General features: G+C 39.0%; 2 protein-coding genes across 3 annotated transcripts in view; one reads left to right on the forward strand and one right to left on the reverse strand.

Moving 5' to 3' along the window:
• KLHL20 (kelch like family member 20) overlaps window positions 1-12,263 on the reverse strand; it is a 38,601-nt gene extending 26,338 nt beyond the window's left edge. For both annotated transcript variants that reach the window (XR_014022613.1, XM_081298915.1), the window contains exons 1-2: window positions 12,033-12,263; window positions 11,142-11,205 (exon numbers count right to left, since the gene is read on the reverse strand). Coding sequence is in view for 1 of the 2 variants with exons in the window: in XM_081298915.1 (XP_081155041.1) it covers window positions 11,142-11,164 (23 nt within the window). In the remaining variant the exon portion in view is untranslated. The remainder of the gene's footprint in view (window positions 1-11,141; window positions 11,206-12,032) is intronic.
• A 4,213-nt stretch (window positions 12,264-16,476) lies between these two features.
• The window catches only part of ANKRD45 (ankyrin repeat domain 45), a gene marked incomplete at its 3' end in the record, with an annotated part of 35,399 nt that continues 30,337 nt past the window's right edge, over window positions 16,477-21,538 (forward strand). The window contains exon 1 of the mRNA XM_081299492.1: window positions 16,477-16,502. The remainder of the gene's footprint in view (window positions 16,503-21,538) is intronic.

Genomic DNA, 21,538 nt, shown 5'->3' on the forward strand with positions numbered 1-21,538 from the left:
GGGCTCGATGCACACAGCACATAAAAATAAATAAATAAAATAAAGGTATTATGCCTATCTATAATTTAAAAAAATTAAAAAAGAAGAGTCTTTGATTGTTTGAGATTCATTTGGGTCTGGAAACATTAAATATGACAATGAGCCTCATTTGAAAGTACTACATATGTGCTGAGCAAGTGGTACCTGCTTATAATCCCTGAGACTCGGGAGTCTAAGGAAGGAGAATCCCAAGTTTGAGGCCAACCTGGGCAACTGAGTAAGAACCTGTCAGAAAAAAAAAAAAAAGTGAAATAAAATAAGAAGGGCTGGGGATGGGCTAGTGGAGTAGCATCCCGTTTCAGTTGGGGTTTAATCCCCACTACAAAAACCAAAACAAAATAAAACAGAACAAAAAACTACATTATGTCAAATTCTCCCTCCAGATCAGTCTGAATTAGTAAAGCTTTACTCTGATTACAGAAGAAAAGAATAAACCCACATACACTTTTTAATTTATAAGTAAGTAGTTTCCAAAGGTTTGAGTTTTGTTGGCAGTTTAGAGGTTTAGATTTTCCTAATAAGAGTGTTATGAATAGGGACAAGGTTTAGTTATAAAAATTTAGTGCCTTATAAGAAGCATTAAACATGAAACAGGATGAGAAAATACTGGCATACATTCCATACATTTAGTTAAGTATGTTCAACTGCGTGCATATACACGTTCACATATGTTTTCATAACTGGTTCCCTTTGTAAATTGCAGGTTATATAAAATGAGTTTGAAAGTCACTATGTAGAGTTCTGGCCAAAGATTTAAAGTTCTAAGCCACAAGGGCCAAAAGATACAAAAAAGGAAAAGAAATAGAACATTTCTTTTTTTGGATTATTCAAAAAGACTTTTAAAAAAACATTTATTTTTTTAGTTACAGGTGGACACAAGGTCCTCCTTTTACTTTATGTGGTGCTGAGGATTGAACCCAGTGCCTCTGCTTGCTAAGCGAATGCTCTACCTCTGAGCCACAAGCCCAGCCCTCAAAGATTTTTTTGCTGCTATTGTTTTTGGTTTTTAAGTAAACAGTTTGGGGTAGGGTGACACTGGCGCTTGGGGAATTGACACTGATACTTTTCTCCATCACGGTGGAAGACTATAAACTGTATATTCAAGTGTGTGTGGCCTACCTGTGTTAAAAGATATACTGTTCAGAGGCTGAAATAATAATTTTATTTTAAAAAGGGATATGAGGGAAAAATTGACACAAGTATTTTATTTTGTTTTGGTTTTTGTAGTGGGGATTAAAACCAGGGATGCTATACCACTAAGCCCATCCCCAGCCCTTCTTATTTTATTTCATTTTTGTTTGTTCGTTTTGAGACAGGTTCTCACTCCTTGGAGGAGTGTCTATAAATTACCCAAATTCAATGAACACTGAATTATAGGACCAGGGCAAAATATATATGTTTCAACATCTATAAATTGTACAAGCTTTAAGTATGCAAACTGTGCTTCCTCACTTGGCATAATCTGTTACCCAGCTCCTCTTACATAAGAGCTTGACTCCTTATTCCAGAAAGGTTCTTCTCCCAAACATCTGCAGAACTCTCTCCCTCATTTCTTTCAGATATTTGCTCAATTGTCAACTTACATACCACCCTATATGAAACCCCAACTCTTACTCCAATTACTTCCTTTACCCTTCTTCATGAATATATCACCTCCTCACATAATACACTGGCTGTCTCCCCCAACCAGAATGTAAACTTGGTGAGGACAAATGCTTTTGTCCGCTTGCTCACTCCTTTATTTTAATATCTGAGTCCAGGGCCTGCTAAATAATTGCTAATGAATTCAACTTTTCTTGTCAAAATAAGTTATACCCATCAATTTACTTGTCTAGTTCTCATGAAAAAGTACTCTGTTTGAAGCCAGGCAAGCATCGGACAAACCACTATGCTCTATCACATACTAGGTATAATCTTGGGGAAATCACCTTCCGTACCTCCCAGGAATGACAATGCTGAGTTTGTCTGAATGTTAGGTCCTCTTATTCCAAATTCTGTGCTTTATTATCCCAAACTCTCTTAGGCAATGGGACTGAGTATTTAAAATGGAAATGACCTGGGCTGGGGATGTGGCTCAAGCGGTAGCGCGCTTGCCTGGCATGCGTGCGGCCCGGGTTCGATCCTCAGCACCACATACCAACAAAAATGTGTGTCCGCCGAGAACTAAAAAATAAACATTAAAAAAAAATTCTCTCTCTCTCTCTCTCCTCTCTCTCTTTAAAAAAAAATAAAATGGAAATGACCTTAGAAATCTGGTCTATGTTGCTATTATTCTCCGATGGGAGAAAAAGCAAACACATAGCCACTTGATTACACCACACTACTCTTTTAGGAGAATGAGAGGGCACAAGAACAGGGATCACCAGTATGCTGAAAATTTAAGGGGCACCTCATTTTAAATATTACAAGAAGTTGTACTTAATTCTATACAGAAAGTTATTTTTTCCTGTATTTGTGCTATTCATCTTTTAAATGCACTTTTTTGTGGGGGGGGGGACTGGGGATTTAGCCTAGGGATTCACTACCACTGAGCCACATCCTTAGTCCATTTTTTAAAAAATTTTGAGACTGGGTCTTGCTAAGTTGATGAGGCTGGCCTTGAACTTGGGATTCTCCTGCCTCAGCCTCCTGAGTTGCTGGGATTACAGGTATGCACCACCATGCCTGGCTATAAATGCACACTTAAAAAAAAAAAAATCTAAGCTCACACCTTTCATCATTTTCATTATGTCCAGAAGGTTTTATTGGTAGAAAGTAATTCTTTTCTATATGTTTTCCAGGTGCTTTTGAAGGGAAATTATAATAAGAGACCTAGAAATAGATTGTATTCACACCTTGCCACATGTACGTTCACAACTTCTTTGTTTGGAGTCTGATGGAATAAATGCTCTAAAGATCTGAGGGGTGAGGGTTGATTTGAAGCTTTAACTGCTCCCCTCCCCAGGATGGAGCAGAATCCTAGGAAAGATTTCTTTGAAGGCTTGAAGGGAGCAAGCTTTATTGTCCAAGTAAAAATTCAACTAGAGAAACCAGGGGGTCTCAGATTACTTGCTTTTTCAATATGTGGATTTCTATTCAAAAACTGAATTAATGACATTATAAAAATAAAGGAAAAGAAACTAAAACTAAAACTTTACATTTTTAGTAAATGTCAAGTTTGTGAAAGAATCAATATTTTTAAAATCAAAAGGAAGAAAATCTACTAATGATAACTTCAGCAGATATTTTACTCTTTTAGAAGTTATAAAAAACATAACTTCAAGATAAACTCTAGTAATGACATTTTACCAACAATTATTTCAAGCTTTAAAATAATTCTGATTTTATTCCTCTACCCCACCATAGATGTCAAGGAAAACTTAACTATTTATCCAGTTTTAAGGATGAATTCTCAGTTCTCTTAAATCATTAACTGATGGCATTCCCTTATCTAAGATGGCAGTTAACACAAAGGAAAAGACTTATATTCCATGATTCCGGAAGAGGTTCTTTTGCTGGGCATTAACAAGAAGGCAGCACTGGTAGTGGTGGTAGAAAGGACTGGTTGAGAGGAAACTAATGCAATAGCAACCACATGAGAGAGAAGGAAGGAATTTGGGTCTAAATGGTATCATCAAGCTATGGCATGATCCATCCCTGAAGCCCACCCTCTGGTCTTGCAGTAAATAAATTATTCCAGTGATGAAGCCGGGCTGCATCAAGACTTTGTGTGACTTTCAGCCCCAAACATTATGACATCCAAAATACAGCAGCTAAAATGTGAAACAGCAAAACTAGTCACATATTCTAAATTTACTAACCAACCAAGTACAGAAACTTATTATTGTTTTGACTGGTTAATTACTGCTGTTTCCAGAGGGGCCCCCCACCATCTATAATTGCTGTGTTTTTCTATAGATACTATTGAGAGTTTAGAACTATGGTTTGAATTTGTGCCTTTTCTTACAGATGAAAAGAAGACATGAGAAGATCTATCACTGAGCTATTTCACCAGCCAAAGACATACCAGGATTTAAAAGACTTCTATTCTAGAGATACCAGGATTGTAATAAAGAGAACTAAACTGCTCATAACAGTAATTTGGAGGGATAAAGTTGTAGGTGGAGGGCTGGGGTTGTAGCTCAGCGGTAGAGCACTTGCCTAGCACATGTGAGGCACTGGATTCAATCCTCAGCACCACATAAAAGTAAATAAATAAAATAAAGGTACTGTGTCCATCTATAACTAAAAAAATATTTTAAAAAGTTGTAGGTGGTGAAAGAACAAGAAGAGAAAAACTGACTAAAAATGGTGGCAGACAGTGATCTAAGGAGAAAGACAGCTAGTAAACTGCTGACAAACTCTATGACCTCCCCAAGGTATTCAAGAGCCTCGAGGTCATGGTGATGGGGAAACCAAGCTTTCAATGGCAGTGTTCAATGAAGGAGGAGAGACAGTGAGTATGGAGTGTTTCTGGAGAAAACTGGTGTGAAAAGGGGAGACATATAGTAAGATGTCCATTTGCTACTGGGGCAGGGGAGGACTTGAAAATGAATAAATACTGATGCAAAGAAATTTAAAAATATAAGGAGGAGAGAATAAATGCTGGAGCAAGATCCTTGAAGAGTGGGAGTGCACATAACCAAAATGCAGATGAAATGAATCTTAGAATAAAGGAAGAAGAGCTCACCTTGGGAGATCAGAGGAAGGATATAACAGGGAAAATAATGCAGAAAAAAGACATGTTTATTCTGGGGAAGCATCAGGAAATTGGGGAAGTTCATTACCTCATGGCCTCTATTTCTTTTCTGTGAGGTCCAAAAATGGGAGCAACACGTCATTTGCTCCCAGTGAGAGTGGTGATGGGATCATGAGGATGGGTAAGGATGTGAAATACCTGCTGTGGAACAAGTAAGCAATAACCAGGACTCACAGCAGCACTGCGGGATGACACTGTCGGCCCAAATGATTTTGAAGAGCATGGATACAGCAGCATGATTTCCCTGTGGTTAGTTTTATTCAGCAATACCCAACAGCCAAGATAAAAGAATATAAACTCATGGATTAATCTAGAGTTGGGAAATGCCTCAAACTAAGGAGTTGGGTGATGATGAGAAACTGGATGCAGTGGTTGTAGCTCAGCATCTGTAGCTCACTGAGGGTTGTAGCTCAGTCAGAGCACACATTTAACACACACAAGGTCCTGGATTCTACCCAGGTACCACAAGGAAAAGTGCAGGCATGCTGTTTCTGACTGGTCAGAGAAGACATGGAATATACATTCAAGAAGGGTTAGTCAGAGGACAAATTAGTCATGTTTAAAATTTCAGGGAGATTTTTGAGTGATGAAGTGAACTGTTGAAATGAGAGAAGTCAAAGTCAGGAGTTTAGGAAGACAAGGATAAACAGATGGTTATCCCATGAATACTGATGTATCCTAAAATGACAGTGAGGAGAATAATTAAATCATGTGCAAGTACAAAGCATGAACCAAAGAACAAATCAAATATTTTTAAAAAAACTTTTTTAGTTGTTGTTGGACATAATACCTTTATTTAATTTATTTATTTTTATGTGGTGCTGTGGCTCAAACCCAGAGCCTCGCATGCAAGTGCTAGGCGAGAGCTCTACCACTGAGCCACAACCCCAGCCCCACAAATCAAATATCTTAATTACTACTTCACCTTTACCAAAGAAATGCTACAATTTTTTAATATCTTGCTAATAAGCAAATAACATTTCTGCCCTCCCTGAGAGAGTCAACTTCAAATTTCAGAGTTATTAGGTCACATCATACTCTCAGATTTACTAATCCATGATTTAATTAAGGAACTGAATCATTTTCTGTAAGTGGCTAAGATAATTTTAAAATTAAACACAATAGTTTAGAAAACATATCTTGGTTCTAAGGCATTTGTAATCAAATTTTATCTCTTAGTCCAAAGATATGTGGAATGTTTCCTTCGACTGGAACTGTGCTCCCTGTCTACTGGAATCCCTCTTCTATGTTTATGCTTCCAGTTCTGCTTATATGAAGGGTGTCCACCAGGCATTGTATGCATTTTCTGATTTCATACTAAAAAGCCAGGCTGCCTAACCTTTATCTGAAAAGAGTGTGAATGTTTTAGCCTCAAGATACCTCATCACTGCTTACTAGATAAAATGAGTATAAGCTTTGGGCCAGGGATCAAGGCAAGGAGGAGGAAGTGCAAGAAGCCATGTCAGCAAGCTGGTCTCCCTGTGTGTCAGGAAAACCTCCCTAGAATACCTCTCAGCAACTTCTGCTAACACTCTGTGGGCAACATAGTATAACATAGCCACCCCCAAATGCAAAAAAGCTTAAGAAGTAGAGCACAGTATTTAATTTTCTCATGAGCCTTGTGAAGGTGGGAAGGGTAGAGGTGCTGAGCAGGCAGACCTATTGTGTATGCATGCCAGGGGACATCAGATCAAGCAGATCTATTTTCCACTATTTTAAGTATACCTTTTAGAAAATCTTTAAAGATAAAAGATCTAAATAAATTTTTTTCTTTTGTAATTAAATTCATGGAATAGCTTATATGATCTTCACTATGGGCAAAAAGTTATCAGTAAAACCTCTAGATACAAGTAAATAATACCCAAAGCACCTAACGCCTCTATCCATTTTAGAATTTTTAGTGGGTTTCCCTCCTAGGTGCCACCTTAAACACCCCTGGCACTGCCTAGGGTTCTGTCCTTGGCATTCTCCTTTCCTGTTCTACCCTCATTCATGTCAATAGCCGGAAGAACCTTCTGCATACTGATGACTTAGAATTTTGGGGCGGGGGCAGCTATGGGGGATTGAACTCAGGGGTACTCCATCACTGAGCCACATCACAGGCCTATTTTGTATTTTTTTTAGAGACAGGGTCTCACTGAGTTGCTTACCACCTTGCTTTTGCTAAGGCTGGCTTTGAACTTGTGATCCTCCTTGCCTCAGCCTCCCTAGCCACTGAGGATGACTTAGAATTTTTAAAAGAAATTCCCAGCTCAAATCTCTCTTCAGTTCCAGACCCATAATCCAGTTATAAGCTGAATACAGACAAAATAATCCTCAAGTGAACAAAACAGACTGTATTCGTGGCTTACTGAAACCTATCCTCTTCCTTTTTTTTTTTTTTTTTGGTGGTACTGAGGATTGAACTCAGGGTGAAAAATGGAAAACTATATTATAAAATGTTTTAGTCTCTCTAAATTATTAAAAATAACATCTTAGGACATTATTAGTGTTGTTATAATATTGTTGGTAAGATTGCAAATTTGTACAATCTTTGAGGAGGAAAATCAGTCCTTATTATATTTTATTTTGAGACAAGGTCTATTGGCTCTTAAATATGTCAAGAATAAAGGTCAAACCCTTTCCCATGGCTGTAGTTTTGTTCTCCATGTTTTTCTGGTTTCCACTTCATTCCCCATATACCTTACACTCCATAAACTCACATTCCATACATGTCTGATTTGGGGTTCCATTATGTTTGTTTCTTTACAAATTCTTCCTTCTGTTTATGGTGTCATTAATTTACTTGCTTCTTCAGAAGTAAGTTATTACCCTTTCTAGAAGATCCAGCTTAAATATCACCATCTCTGTGATGCTCTCCACATCACCACAGAGCAGAAGTTCCCTCCTCAGGATTTACATCTCTATTAAAATACTGATGTCTGTTTCTATCACTTCATCTGTATACAATCAGTATACCGACACATACAGGTATTATATAAACACTTGATGATAAATGAGCCAATTTCTAATAGAATTAGACTCAGTTTCCAATTTATATTTTTATGGAAAAATGGAAAACGATATTATAAAATGTTTTAGTTTCTCTAAATTATTAAAAATAATATCTTAGGACGTTATTAGTATTATTATAATATTGTTGGTAAGATTGCAAATTGGTACAATCTCTGAGGAGGAAAATTAGTCAATATCTACCAACATTTTAAAATGTGCATACTCATCAAGAGTGGTGGTACACATCTGTAATCCCAGAGTTTCAGGAGGCTGTGGCAGGAGGATTTCAAAGTCAAGGCCAGCCTCAGCAACTTAAAATGCCCATTTACTTTGCTTGGTTAATTCTACATCTAAGAATTTATTCTACTCTTACACATTTTAGTAAAAACCACCTACAAAGATGTTCACTGCAGGGCTGGGGATACAACTCAGTTGGTAGAATGCTTGCCTAGCATGCATAAGGCCCTGGGTTCAATCCCTGGTACTATAAAAACAGCAACAACAACAACAACAACAACAAAGGATATTTACTGCAGAACTGGTTGTAACAGCAAAATTCTGAATAACTTATTTATTGAAAATTGCCTACATCAATTTTTTTTTTTATAAAGAGCAGATATTCTTCATGTTTTATATGTATTACAATGCCTCTGAAAGAATGTATAAGGTTGCCTTTGGAGAAGAAAACTAGGAGCTGGGATCAACACTGGGAGATTCACTTTTCACTGAATATGCTAGTATATTTTTAAAATTTTGCATCATGTACACATAATACTTAAGTGAATAACTTTACTAAACATGCCAGTTAATTTCATAAACTTTATAATTAAGAATTAGAATATCTAGCATTTATCATTTATTTGTGTTGGGAACCTTCAAATTCTTCTCTTCTAGTTCTTTATAAAATATCATAAAGTGTTGTAAACTATGGTTACCCTACTGTGCTGTAAAACACTAGAAGTTATTCCTCCTATCTACTGTATTTTGGTACCCATTATCTAACCTCCCTGAATTCCTCTCCCCTTCCCCCAATTCCTAGCCACTATTCTATTCTCTACTACTTCTTCTTCTTCTTCTTCTTCTTTTTTTTTTTTTTTTTTTTTTTTTTTTGCGGGGAAGGGCAGGGGTACTGAGGATTGAACTCAGAGGCACTCGACCACTGAGCCACATCCCCAGCTCTATTTTGTATTTTATTTAGAGACTGGGTCGCACTGAGTTGCTTAATGCCTCGATTTTGCTGAGTCTGGCTTTTAACTCACCATCCCTCCTGAGCTGCTGGGATTACAGGCATGGGCCACCTTGCCCAGCTTCTATTCCCTACTTCTATGAAATCAACTTTTTTTGGCTTCTACGTTTGAATGAGACTATGTAACATTTGTCCTTCTGTACCTGGCTTATCTCATTTAACAAAATGTCCTATAGTTCCACTGAGATTACTGTGACAAGATTCCACTCTTTTTTATAGCTACATAATATTCCTGTGTGTGTACATGTGTTTATTATATTTTCTGTATCTATTCATCCATCAGTGGATACCTCAATTGATTTCATGTCTTAGCTATTATAAAGAGTGCTATAATAAACATGGGAATGCATATATCTGTTCTTTAGTATTTTTTTGTTGTAGTTGGATGCAATACTTTTATTTTATTTATTTTCATGTGGTGCTGAGAATTGAACCCAGAGCCCCATACGTGCTAGGCGAGTGCTCTACCGATGAGCCACAACCCCAGCCCAGGAATGCATATATCTTTGATGTAGTAATTTCCTTTGTATACATACCTCATAAGGTGATAGTTGGATATACAGTAGCTTTAGGTTTTTTAGGAATTTCCATACTGTTTTAATAATGGCTATACTAATTCACATCAGAAGATGGAAATGCTAATTACCTTGATTAAACTATTACACCTGTATACATGTATTGAATTATCACACTGTACTCCATAAATATGAACTCAAAATAATTCTGAGTGGGGAAAAAAAGCACACAAAAAGAATACCTTTAATACTAATTTGAAACTGTGTGTGTGTGTGTGTATGGCACTGGAGCTTTCTGCCTCTGAGCCACATCCTCAGCTCTTTCTAAATTTTATTTTGAGACAGGACTCACTAAGTTGCTGAGGCTGGCCTCAAACTTGTCACCCATCTGCCTCAGCCTCTTGATAGCTGGTATACCGAGTCATTGTGCATAGCTCAGTCTCTTCTTTTTCATAGCCCTCTACCAGATTGTCTGCAGAAGCTGTTCATTCAATTATTCAGTGATCATTAGGTGTTAGGGGTGCAAACATATAAAGACCTATGAAACTCAGCTCCCAATCTAACAGGGAGAATGAACTTGTATTCAAATAATCTCATTAAAGTTACTTCTCATCCAAAGCTTCTTTAATAGCAGCTGAGTATAAACCCAACGTTATTTTACAGAGACTACCTTCTGGGATGCAGCTGCAACTGACAGCCAAACAAAAAAAGGTAGGGAAGTGTGACAGAAGTTAATAGGCAGCAGGTAAAAGTAAGACAAGAGAGCAATGGCAGGCCAGCCTCTGGCCAAGTGAGAGTGATGAAGAAAGAGCTGTTATTTAACAATGGCACTGGAATCATCCAACAAAAGTTTGAATACCTGACAGTATTATGTAATAGAGCAAGAAAAAAAAAGAACAGATTAAAAAAAGAACAGATATGAGTAATTAAGTGAATATTTTATATAGAAATTATTAATAAACCAAAAACATTCCCACACACACTACCTTTCCTTAAAAAGGTCTAATTTTAGCAATTACATAAGATATTTATGGCAGATGAGGAAGAGAAGCAATCAATGGTTTTTGCAATGTTAGAAAATGAAGTGAAGCATTTAATGTTTCTTCATGTACTTTACAAATATTTCTATTGTAGAGAAAGACATATAAGAAAACAGAATGTGTCACTTCCACAACATCTTTTCATTTAGTAATATCAAAACATCAGCAAACATTCACGAATTACCAACATCCTGGTCAGATATACTAGAAAAGTAAACTGGGCTACAGAGGTGTAAAGCTTAAGGTCCATTGAAAATAACAGAACTAGAAAAGGAAATATATTCTGATTCTAGCTCCTAGTTCTTACTCATACCCTCATCATGAAATGATTCTCTTAAAAAGGGCTCCAAGAGTTATCTTTGCTGTTAAATAACAAACGATTAAATAGAGTTCAGTAACCATAAAACATGTTTGAACAAAGAAGAATATGATTTATTTTAGAACAAAAATCATTTGTTCTAAGCAAAATTTAATAAGATTTGAGAACCTTTTATTAAAAAAAAAGCCTTGAGTTTAAACATGCTGAATTTCGTTTAGTGTAACTTATGGTTTTCTTCCTAAATGCCTACCTGCGCATTGGCTTTCCTTCCATGCACCATGAAAAGTATCCTTCACTACACTCTAAAGCCGAACCTAAAACAAACAAACAAACAAAAACCAGTAACTTAATAAAAGTTATTTCTGATTTTTCCAGCAAAAAAACCTTTTATAATAATTTCACTTATTTTGTCAGTAATCAAGAACTTCATATAGTAATATCCCTCAGACTTCTAATCACCACGGAGTCCAGGGCGGGTAGGAGGACTATCCTTCCTCTGCAGGCTCAGACTGTCACCTGCGAGGTGCAGGAAAGTGCGATAAATGGTCCTGACTGTAGATAAGTCTTGTCCCTCCTCAAAAACTCCCCAGAGACTCTTAATTCCGCCTTCGCCAACAAGTGCATTTCCAGAGTAACCGCCGCTACCCACAACCGTGCCCACCGGACGGAGCGGGTGGGAATGCGCGGGTTGACACGGGACCTGAAGGGTGTGAACTTGCTCCTCAGTGACAAGGCACAGGGCAGGGGGAGGACGGCTGCGGACTCGCGAGCCCTTCCCTTGGCCCCAGAAACGCTGCTGGCCCCCACTTGGCGGGATCTCGCCGGACCGAGGGTTCCACGGGACGCCCAGGACTCGCTTCCTTGCCCGCCTTCACGCACCGCCGGAGGCAGCCGTGCGGGGCGCGGACCCCCGGCACCTCCCCCGGGTCCAGGACAGGCTGTCAGCCGGCGAGCGCGCAGCCTGGCGCCCCGCGAGGCCCGGCCCGGCGCCCCAACAGCCTCTTTTCGGCGCCGACTGACAGGCGACCGACGACGCTCTGGCTTCACCCGAGCGGGCAGCTCGGCAACTCGGGATCCCGCATTAGCAAAGCGAGACCTGGCGCGCCGTCCGGTGTCCGCGGCTCTACGGCAGCTCACTTACCGGCTCTGACACTTTCTTCTCTGCCGCAGCCTCCTCCGCCTCCTCCGCCCTCCTCTCCTCTCTGCCTCCGCCTCTGCCGCCGCTAGCGCAGGCAGGACGCCGCTCCGCGAACTATTTCCTTTCCCCGCACCCTCCCCTAACCAGAAGCAGGAAGTGGTCCTCTCTCTAAATCCTTCCCGCAGAAACTCACATATCCCGGCAAGAGATTCCGACGCCGCTCCGGAAGTAGCCGCGCCCTTTGTTGGAAATTCCAAAAACCTCAAAGACTACCAGTGCTCGGTCCCTTTCTTGTACCCAAATAGTGACCCCTTAGTTTACTGCTAAACTGGTAGTAGTTGAAGCTTCCTCCTTTCTATGAAGATATGTATATGATATTATATATAAAATATTATATATGTGTATTATATCTCAGGCCCTTACTATGTGAAGAGCTCAGGATACACAGACAAATCAGAAACAGACCTACCCTCCACATTCCCCACACTATAGCTTTCAAGGAACCACGATTTTATCCAGACTCCAAGGCTGTGCCTTTTCTGCCTACTATTTACCACCAGGCACAGCTTCTGTGGACTCACTTTCCTATTAGGGGAAAACATAGTGTTCCCCTTCCAATTTGTCTTTTCTTCAAATTCCCCATAGTATGTAGCCCTGTGATTTTTTATTTATATATATATTGAAAGGAAATAAATGCTGCAAAGGTAAGGTATGATATTTTTACAATTTTAAGAATATCAGAAAAAGATCACTGCTGATTTCCTGATAACTATCCTAGGCTAAGCGTTAGTTTAACTGATTTTTCTTTTGCTGTTCTTTACATGAAATCTATTTAGTTAGTTGTTTCTGAAAGGGAAAGGATGCCTCTTGTTAATAAGAATGTGATGAGGAATGAATGGTGTTTAGGTCCAAAGAACTATAGTTTCCAGTCCTAGTGCTGTGATTATCACTACTTGTACACATGTAAATTTTTTTTTATGTTTTAAAATTACGTATATGGTATCAAATTGTATGCCATCTTTTGCAACTTGTCTTTTCAACTTAACATTCTGTTTGTAAGATCTGTCCATGCTGACTAATGGCTGTTCAATTCAGAGAATTCTTAAAAGTGTAGTCCTGGATCAACAGCATCAACATCACTTGAGAAATGAAAATCCTTGGGGGTCACCACAGATCTACTGAATCAGAAACTCTGGAAATGGGGTCCAGTAACTTGTAATTTTTTTTTAAATAGATTTTTTTAGTTGTAGATGGACACAATACTTTTAAAAATTTATTTATTTATTTTTTTAGTTGTAGTTGGACACAATACGTTTATTTTATTTATTTATCAATTGAATCCAGGGCCTCACATGTGCTAGGCAAGTGCTCTACCACTGAGCTACAACCCCAGACCCAGTAACTTGTATTCTAACAAGTTCTCTGGGTGATTATAATGCATTTAAAGTTCAAAAACCACTGCAATAACATTTCTTTTCACTGCTATATGGTATTCTTTTATAAATATCCCACAGATTTTGATAAATCCATTATCCTACAGTAAGGTTCCATGTTGACATATCTACAGCTATCTTGGGTTATAATCACCCTTTTTCCCACCTGGTGATAATAGCACTCATCCCAAACCCTGTGAGACAAAGTCAGTTAGGATAGTTGGCTGAACGTGCCTTATCAGCCACTGATGCCCAGACTGTTTTTTAACTGATATTTAACTTAATACTTTTTGAAAAAAACCCACATACATTCTAGTTGACCATGGCCCATCTTTGCCTACCTTAACATACAACCCCCTTCCTAATGTTTAGGGGTGCAGGGATCCTGCTGTCTTGCTGCCACTGAAGTCACACTACTCTCTGCCAGTTCTTAACAAAGTAAACGTGTAATTCTGCCTCTCTTTGCCTTTTTCTTTGGCCTCACAACACCTTCCATCTTTGGCAACCTGTTCTAATACACCAAGAATGTTTTTTTCTGAAATATTCACAGATGGATATTTTCACTGTTTCCAGTTTTCCATTACAAACATGCTGCAATGTAAATTCTTGCATATGCCTCCTGTATGCATCTCTAAGAATGTCTCTAGGGTATGCAATTAAAGTAAAATTGCTGAGTGTGCTATGCACAGCTTCAAGTTTACTAGCACTAGTGAAAGTTGTTCTGTTTTAATAACATTAGCAAAAATATAGCATGTTTTGTTATCTCATCAATAACCATTAGTCCTCTTGAGGAAGGTTCTAATATCATCATTCGGATTTTACGGATGATGTCAAGATAATACATAACTTGCCCAAAGTCAGGTGCTTCTGGGAAACACCTTTCTGGGATACACAGCAAGTCAGAGGCAGAGCCGGGACTGGATGCCGTGCCCAGTGGCTCAGGACTCCCTGCCTTCAGCCACAGTGTTATGTTGCCTCTCCCACAAGAAGGGTTTAGAGTTTTGTTGGTCTGTATCATCCTCATACTTGGTGTTCCCCAACTTTAAACTTGTTTGTGCCAATCTTATGGGTATAAAATGGCTTGAATGTATATTTCTCTGATAACTAGTGAGATATCTTTGAAATGTTATCATTTGCTAACACGTTTTTAATTTTAAAAAAATTATTTCGTTTTACATTTTACTTTTATTGGTGCATGTTGTGGCTTGGATATGAGGTGTCTGCTGAAGGCTCACAATTAGATTATGAGGGCTGTAAACTAATCAGTGGATCAATCCATTTGAGTGACTGATAATCTGAAAGGCGTCTATGCTGGGTAATAACTGTAGGCAGTAGGGTGTGGTTGGAGCACGTAGGCCATTGGAGGCATGCCTGTGGAATTATATTTTGTCCCAAGCACCTCATGCTTTCTTTCTGCGTCCTGTCTGCCACGTAGCTTTCCTCTGCCATGCCTTTCTGCCGTACCTCTGCCTCACCTTGTGCCCAGAGAAATGGGTCAGCTGACCATCGATTGAACCTCTAAAACTGTGAGCCAAAATAAATTTTTGTTGGATATTTTGGTCACAGTGACAAAAAAGCAGACTAACAGAGTACATTATAATTACACCTAACGGTAGGATTTGTTGTTACATATTTCTACTTGCACACAATAGAACAATGTAATTTGGGTAAAGCATGTTTTATGTGTGAAAAGCTGGCTTTAAGGTTTTCACATGTGAATTGCCTATAGTAAAAAAAAATCTTCAAAGTGACCTTAGGCTTTTTCCAAAATATGAATTATATTTTAAATTATTTGTAGTGATAATATTGAAGAAGGTATGAAAATGTAAGGAATACAACAAACCAAAGACTGATTTTTAAACTCTGGGCCAGATAAGAGCAGTCCCTCCTCCTTTTGTGAATCTGTGATTCACTCTCCAACTCTCTGCAATCTGGCTTCTGCTTCTGCTACTCTATTTCTTTTTAAAGTAGAGCAGTTCAATGTGAATCCACTCTTTCTACTTACGTTAAGCGCAGGAAACTCCATTTAGAAATATACATATGGCAAACCTGGCATTTACAATAAGTACATGACCTCCATCATTTTAGAAAGATGATGCTGTTGGAGGCCTTGAGTTTCTAGTTGAAGATACACCCAAAATAGATGTTACCTAGATTCAGTGTGAGGCAGTGGCAGCAGCCTAGCACTTCTTCAGGGGTTGCTGAGCTAACTCTTAGTCTTTCTGTCTTTTGTTTCTCCCCATTTTCTACCATGCATTGTAGTTGTACAGCATGGTGGGATCTGTTGTTACAATGTAACTGTACAATCTGGCTAATGTCACTTTCCAGCACTTCCCTTTCCCTCTCTCCCGTCCTTCACCCTCCCCTCTACTCTACTGATCTCCCTTCAATTTCATCAACTCAATTAGAAATCACATCTTGTTTAACTGTAGGCAGGTAGAGAGTGGTTGGAGGACGTAGGCCACTGGAGAATAAAATACTGTGCAGGGGCCCCAGATTCAGTGGTAAACAAGACCCATAGGCCCCTTATTTTGTGGAATTTTCATTCTTGAGAAGATAGGCATTATAAAATTGAACCATGAGTTACGTAGTTGTTTACCATTGAGACACAATTGAAAGTGACAGACGGGTGCTAAGAACCAGCTATCAGGGCATCCTATCTACACTAGAGGGTAAGGGCAAGTGTGGTAAGATGTCCCTCCACTTCTGCAGGTGCATTTTTGTCCCTTCAAAATGGTCTTTTCCCTTCCCACTTCTTTTAACGCAGTGGGGGGTGGAGTATGGGGTGGGAAGGAGTGCACCAGGAGTTCACCAGATGTTATGCTGTTTGGACTTTCCAGATACAAGAGTAATTAGCTAAACAGACTTGTTTTATTTTTAAAACACCCAGCCTCCAGCATTCCGTCAGAGCAACACATAACTGACCAAGACAGGTGGTATAACAGGAAGTGCTGTGATGGGAGCCAGAAGACCTGGTCTCAGATCTGACCCCGTGACGTCAAGCAATCACTTAGTCCTTCTAATCCTCAGTTTCTCATCTGTAAGTTGAAATTTGAATCCTTACAACCTCTGAATCAATAGTTATTAGTTATATGAGACTTGTATGAGGCAAGTTATAAAACCCCCCTGAAAAAGACAAAAGTGGACTTTCAAACATATATGAAAAACTTTCCATGCTATTGGATAGGATGACTCAATTTCATAAAGCTAACAGTGCCCCTGTATCAGGAAGATAGATGGCCGCAGGATGTCTCAGGAAGACAGATGGCTGCAGGATGTCTCCCAGGCGGGATGTTTCCCAGGGGGCTGTTTCTGGTAACTGTCAGGCTATTCTTTGAAGGAGAACTCCCTTTTAGTCCCTGGCAAAGAAACATTTTAAAAATGGCACAGAAAAAAGACAAATGAAGTAAAAAAATGACAATAGGAAAGTATTTGCAATATCTATCATAAAGGGTTCATAATGACATATAAAAAAGGCTTCTAAAAGGGAGGAAGAACAGAAAATATAGATAAGTGGGAAGAAAGCACCAACAGCCAGTACACATTAAAATAGAATGTCCTGGGGCTGGGGATGTGGTTCAAGCGGTAGCGCGCTCACCTGGCATGCGTGTGGCCTGGGTTCGATCCTCAGCACCACATACAAACAAAGATGTTGTGTCGGCCAATAACTAAAAAATAAAAATATATAAAAAAATAGAATGTCCTTACTCATTTGAAAATGTTTATTTGCTCCTAATAAGATAAATGAAAATTATAGCTAGATTGGGACCCATTTATCACCTACAAAGTAGGAAAAAATCCAAAATTAGATTACCTGCTTTGTTTGCACAACTGTGGGGAAGCAGACATATATTTGTGACTGGTGTGTGTGCAAAAATGCTAAAATGTCTATGGATGGAGATTTGGCAAGATCTAGAAAAATTACATTCATATTTACTCTTTGACCTAGTAATGTTGTTTTCCTTAACCTAGCAATTCTGTTATCTTAAGGAAACACGTGCAAAAGTAAATTTTTTAAAAAGTGTAAATAAAAGGAAACAAAATACAAAATTATGCATAAGTTGTGTCGTTGCAGGATTCTTTGTAATGGCAAAAAGTGGAAATAATCCAAAAGCCTTTCAACGGGGGCTGATTACATAACCAGGGGATATCCACGTATTGCATGCTCCTCAGGTATATTGTTGAGTGATAAAAATGGAATGTCTCATCCTATAACCAAATGCTTGAGACAATTAACTTATAAGAAAGAGTTTTATTTCGGCTGACAGTTTTGGAGGTTCAAGCCCATGGTCAATTGGCCCCATTGTTTTGGGGCCTGGGGTGAGAAGGAGCGTCATGACGGGAACTCCGGAACTCGTGGAGAAGCAAAACCTCTGCTCACTTCATTGCCAGGAAGCAGAATGAGGAAAAGCTTTAGGGGTATTGTCTCAATGAACTAAGGACCTGCTAGGGCCCTGCCTCTAAAGGTCCCACCATCTTCCAAAAGCATGAACCAGGGACCAAACTTTTAACACATGGCCTTTGGGAGACATTGAACATCCAAACTATAGCACCAAGTGAAGTTCACAGCACACTAACTTTTTTTTTTTTTTTTTTTTTGGCACTGGGGATTGAACTCAGGGCCACTTGACCACTGAGCCACATCCTCAGCCCTATTTTATATTTATTTAGAGAAAGGGTCTCACTGAGTTGCTTAGTGCCTCGCTTTTGCTGAGGCTGGATTTGAACCTGCAATCCTCCTGCCTCAGCCTCCAGAGCTGCTGGGATTACAGGCGTGCACCACCACCCTGACCAACATGCTAACTTTAAGATGGGGATAGAAATACAACCTGTGAGCATGTACATATGCATATGTATTTACCTATATTTAAAAATCTTTACTTCCATATTTAAAAACGGAAAGATAAATGGAGAATTAATAAAAAGGGTCATCTGTAGGGGAAGGAGGAAATGAGGTAGAAAGGTTAAGAATGGAAGTGGATTGCTTTGAAAATGTTAGTTTTTCTATATTTAGTATATGTTCTTTTTAATATTAAATAGTCTTAATAATTTAAAAATCACTCAAGAAAAATCTGTGTTAAGAAACAGCTTATTATTTTATTAATATTATATTTATTTTAACAAATTAAAAAACATTTTCTTTGTTTCTTAACAATTTTAAAACAAAATTTAGTCAAAAAAGAAAAAAAGCAGTTCCCGAATGTTGAAAAGTAAATGAACTCAAGTTAGTGTCAAACTGGTGGCATAAAGTTAATGCTGCAACGTGACACCCAGATATCTGGACATCACCAGTGGCTGGAGGTGGTGCTGACAGAGGGGCTCAGCATCAGCCCTCTCTGGGTGCCTCTTGGCTGAAGTGTGCTGCTTGCTCAAGCCTCATGCTTTCCAGGGCACATTTCGACATACATGCATGGAATATAATTTGTTCCATTTCAGTCCCAGGGCTTCCTCTTTCCTCTTTTTCTCCCTCCCCCATTCCCCTTCCTTTACTCTGCTGGTCTTCCCTCTATTTATTTAATTTTTTAAACTGGTGCTGTATAGATATACAGAAAGGTGGAACTCACTGTGGTACAACATATACCTACATAGCATAATTTTGTCATTTCTTTCTGCATTTCTTCCCTTTTCCAATCCCTCCTCCCTTCTCCTCAACCATCTTCCTTTACTCCATGATTTATCTTCCCTCTATTTTGGAGGGATCTGTCCCCCCATGCACCTTTCTCCTTACTTTGTTCTAGCTTCTTTTTATGAGAGAAAACATTTGGCCCTTGACTTTCTGAGTCTGGTTTATTTTACTCAGCATCATGTTCTGCAGTTCCTCCCATTTACCAGAAAATGGTGTAATTTCATTCTTGTTTATGGCTGAGTAAACTCCACTGTGTGTTAACACATTTTCTTTATCCATTCATCTGTTGACGGGTACCTGGGCTGTTCCATAATGGCTGTTGTGAGTTGTGCTGCTATGGACATTGATGTGCCTGTGTCACTTAAGGTGGATTTTAGTTCTTTGGAATACTACTGAGAAATGGATCTAGGTCAGATGGTGGTTCCATTCCTAGTCTTTTGAGGAACCTCCATACTGCTTTCCAGAGTGGTTGCCCTAATTTGCAGTCCCACCAACAGTGTATGAATGTACCTTTTCCTCCGCATCCCTACTAGCAATTATTATTTGTATTCTTGATGACTGCCATTGCAACTGGAGTGAGATGAATCATAATGTAGTTTTGATTTGCATTTCCTTGACTGTCAGGGATGTTGAACATCCTGAATTTTCATTTATTTGCTGGGCATTTATTTCTTCTTTTGAGAAATGTCTGTTTGGTACTTTTGCCCACTTACTGATTGGGTTGTCTTCTTGGTCTTAAGTTTTTTGAATTCTTTATGTACTCTGGATATTAATACCCTGTCAGAGAAGCAGCTAACAAAAATTTTCTCCCTTTTGTAGGCTCTCTTTTCCTTTCCTTTGTTATGCAGAAGGAAAAGATTAGGGGCTCATCTTGGAAAGGCTGGTGCAATCAAAGAACATAGCCCTAGGGAGGAGGGGATTATTTTTCTATGATCAGAGTTCAGGAAACTTTGGCCATTAGAGATTTTCGGGTGCAGAAGCTGGGCATGGTAATAGTTTAGTGAAACAAACACATGAGTGTTTATAGCAGCACAATTCACAACAGCCGAGTTATGGAACCAACCCAGGTGCCTGTCAATTTGATGCCCACTTTCTGATTCTTGGTTTCATTTCTTGAGCTTTAGGGATCTTGTTAAGAAAGTTGGTGCCTGTGTCAATATGATGGAGTATTGAGTCTATGTTTTCTTCTAGCAGTCACAAGCTTTCTGGTCTAATTCCTAGGTCTTTCATCTACTCTGAGTTCTCTTTCTCATGCAGAGTGAGAGATGGGAATCTATCTTCATTCTTCTACACACCAATATCCAGTTTTTACAGCATCATCTGTTAAAAAGGCTGTCTTTTCTCCAACATATATTTTGGGTTTACTTTGGTGGACTATATTGATGTGGGTTTGTCTTTGTGTTTTCCATTCTATTTCATTGGTCTTCATGTCTATTTTGAAGTCAATACTATGCTGTGTTTGTTACTATATCTCTGTAGTATAATTTGAGATCAGGTATTGTAATACTTCCCGTGTTACTCTTCTTCTTCAGTATTGCCTGGGCTATTCTGGGTCTTTTATTCTTCCAAATGAGTTTTAAGACTGTTTTTATTCTAGTACTGTGAAGAATGACCTTGGTATTTTGATGGGATATTGAATCTGTATAATACTTTTGGTAACATCCCAGACCTTTTAAACTTTGAGATAGGGTTTCACTAAGTTGCTGGGGGTCTTGCTAAATTGCTGAAGCTGGCCTCAAATTTGAGATCCTCCTGCCTTGGCCTCCCAAGCTGCTGAGATTACAGGTGTAGGTTACCCTCCTCCTTGCCACTAGGCCATTAATTAGAATTAAGTCACAAAATAACTTGGGTCTGATAATGTATTGGTTTGCTAGGGCTGAATGGCTGGGTGGCCTAATTGCATGAGGCCCTTCCTCAGGAGAGGAAGGATGGGCAGGTGAAGACAATGGTGTCCCCCACTTCCTTCCCCCCTGCTGTGGACATCAGCTGTATGCATAAGCAGGTTTCTAGCGACACACCAGGGCAGTGGCTTTAATATTATCTAATTACTAATGGAAAGACTTGCTTAAGATAAACCATTTTGACACAAAATTACTACTTTGGGTGGGCATCTTCTAATATGTAATTAATTTATAGTTAAGCAGTGGCAATCTTTCACATGTTTCAAACCAGATTGAACTGGGTTCAAATCCTGGTCCAGTTCCTTACTAGTTGTGTCGTCTTAGGTAGTAGCTCAACCTTCCTAAATATCAGTTTCAAGAACATCATCACCTTCACAGGGTTGCTACAAAGATCACAGGAAATTTGCATGAAGCCAGGCATGATGGCACATAACTGAAATTCAGCTTCTTGGGAGGCCGAGGCAGGCAGATCACAAGCTCAAGACCAGGTGGGCAACTTAACAAGACTCTGTCTCAAAATAAAATAATTTTTAAAAAAGGGCTGGGGAT

The sequence above is a fragment of the Spermophilus citellus genome, assembly GCF_964194105.1.
Source record: "Spermophilus citellus genome assembly, chromosome: 6".
NCBI lineage: Eukaryota > Metazoa > Chordata > Mammalia > Rodentia > Sciuridae > Spermophilus > Spermophilus citellus.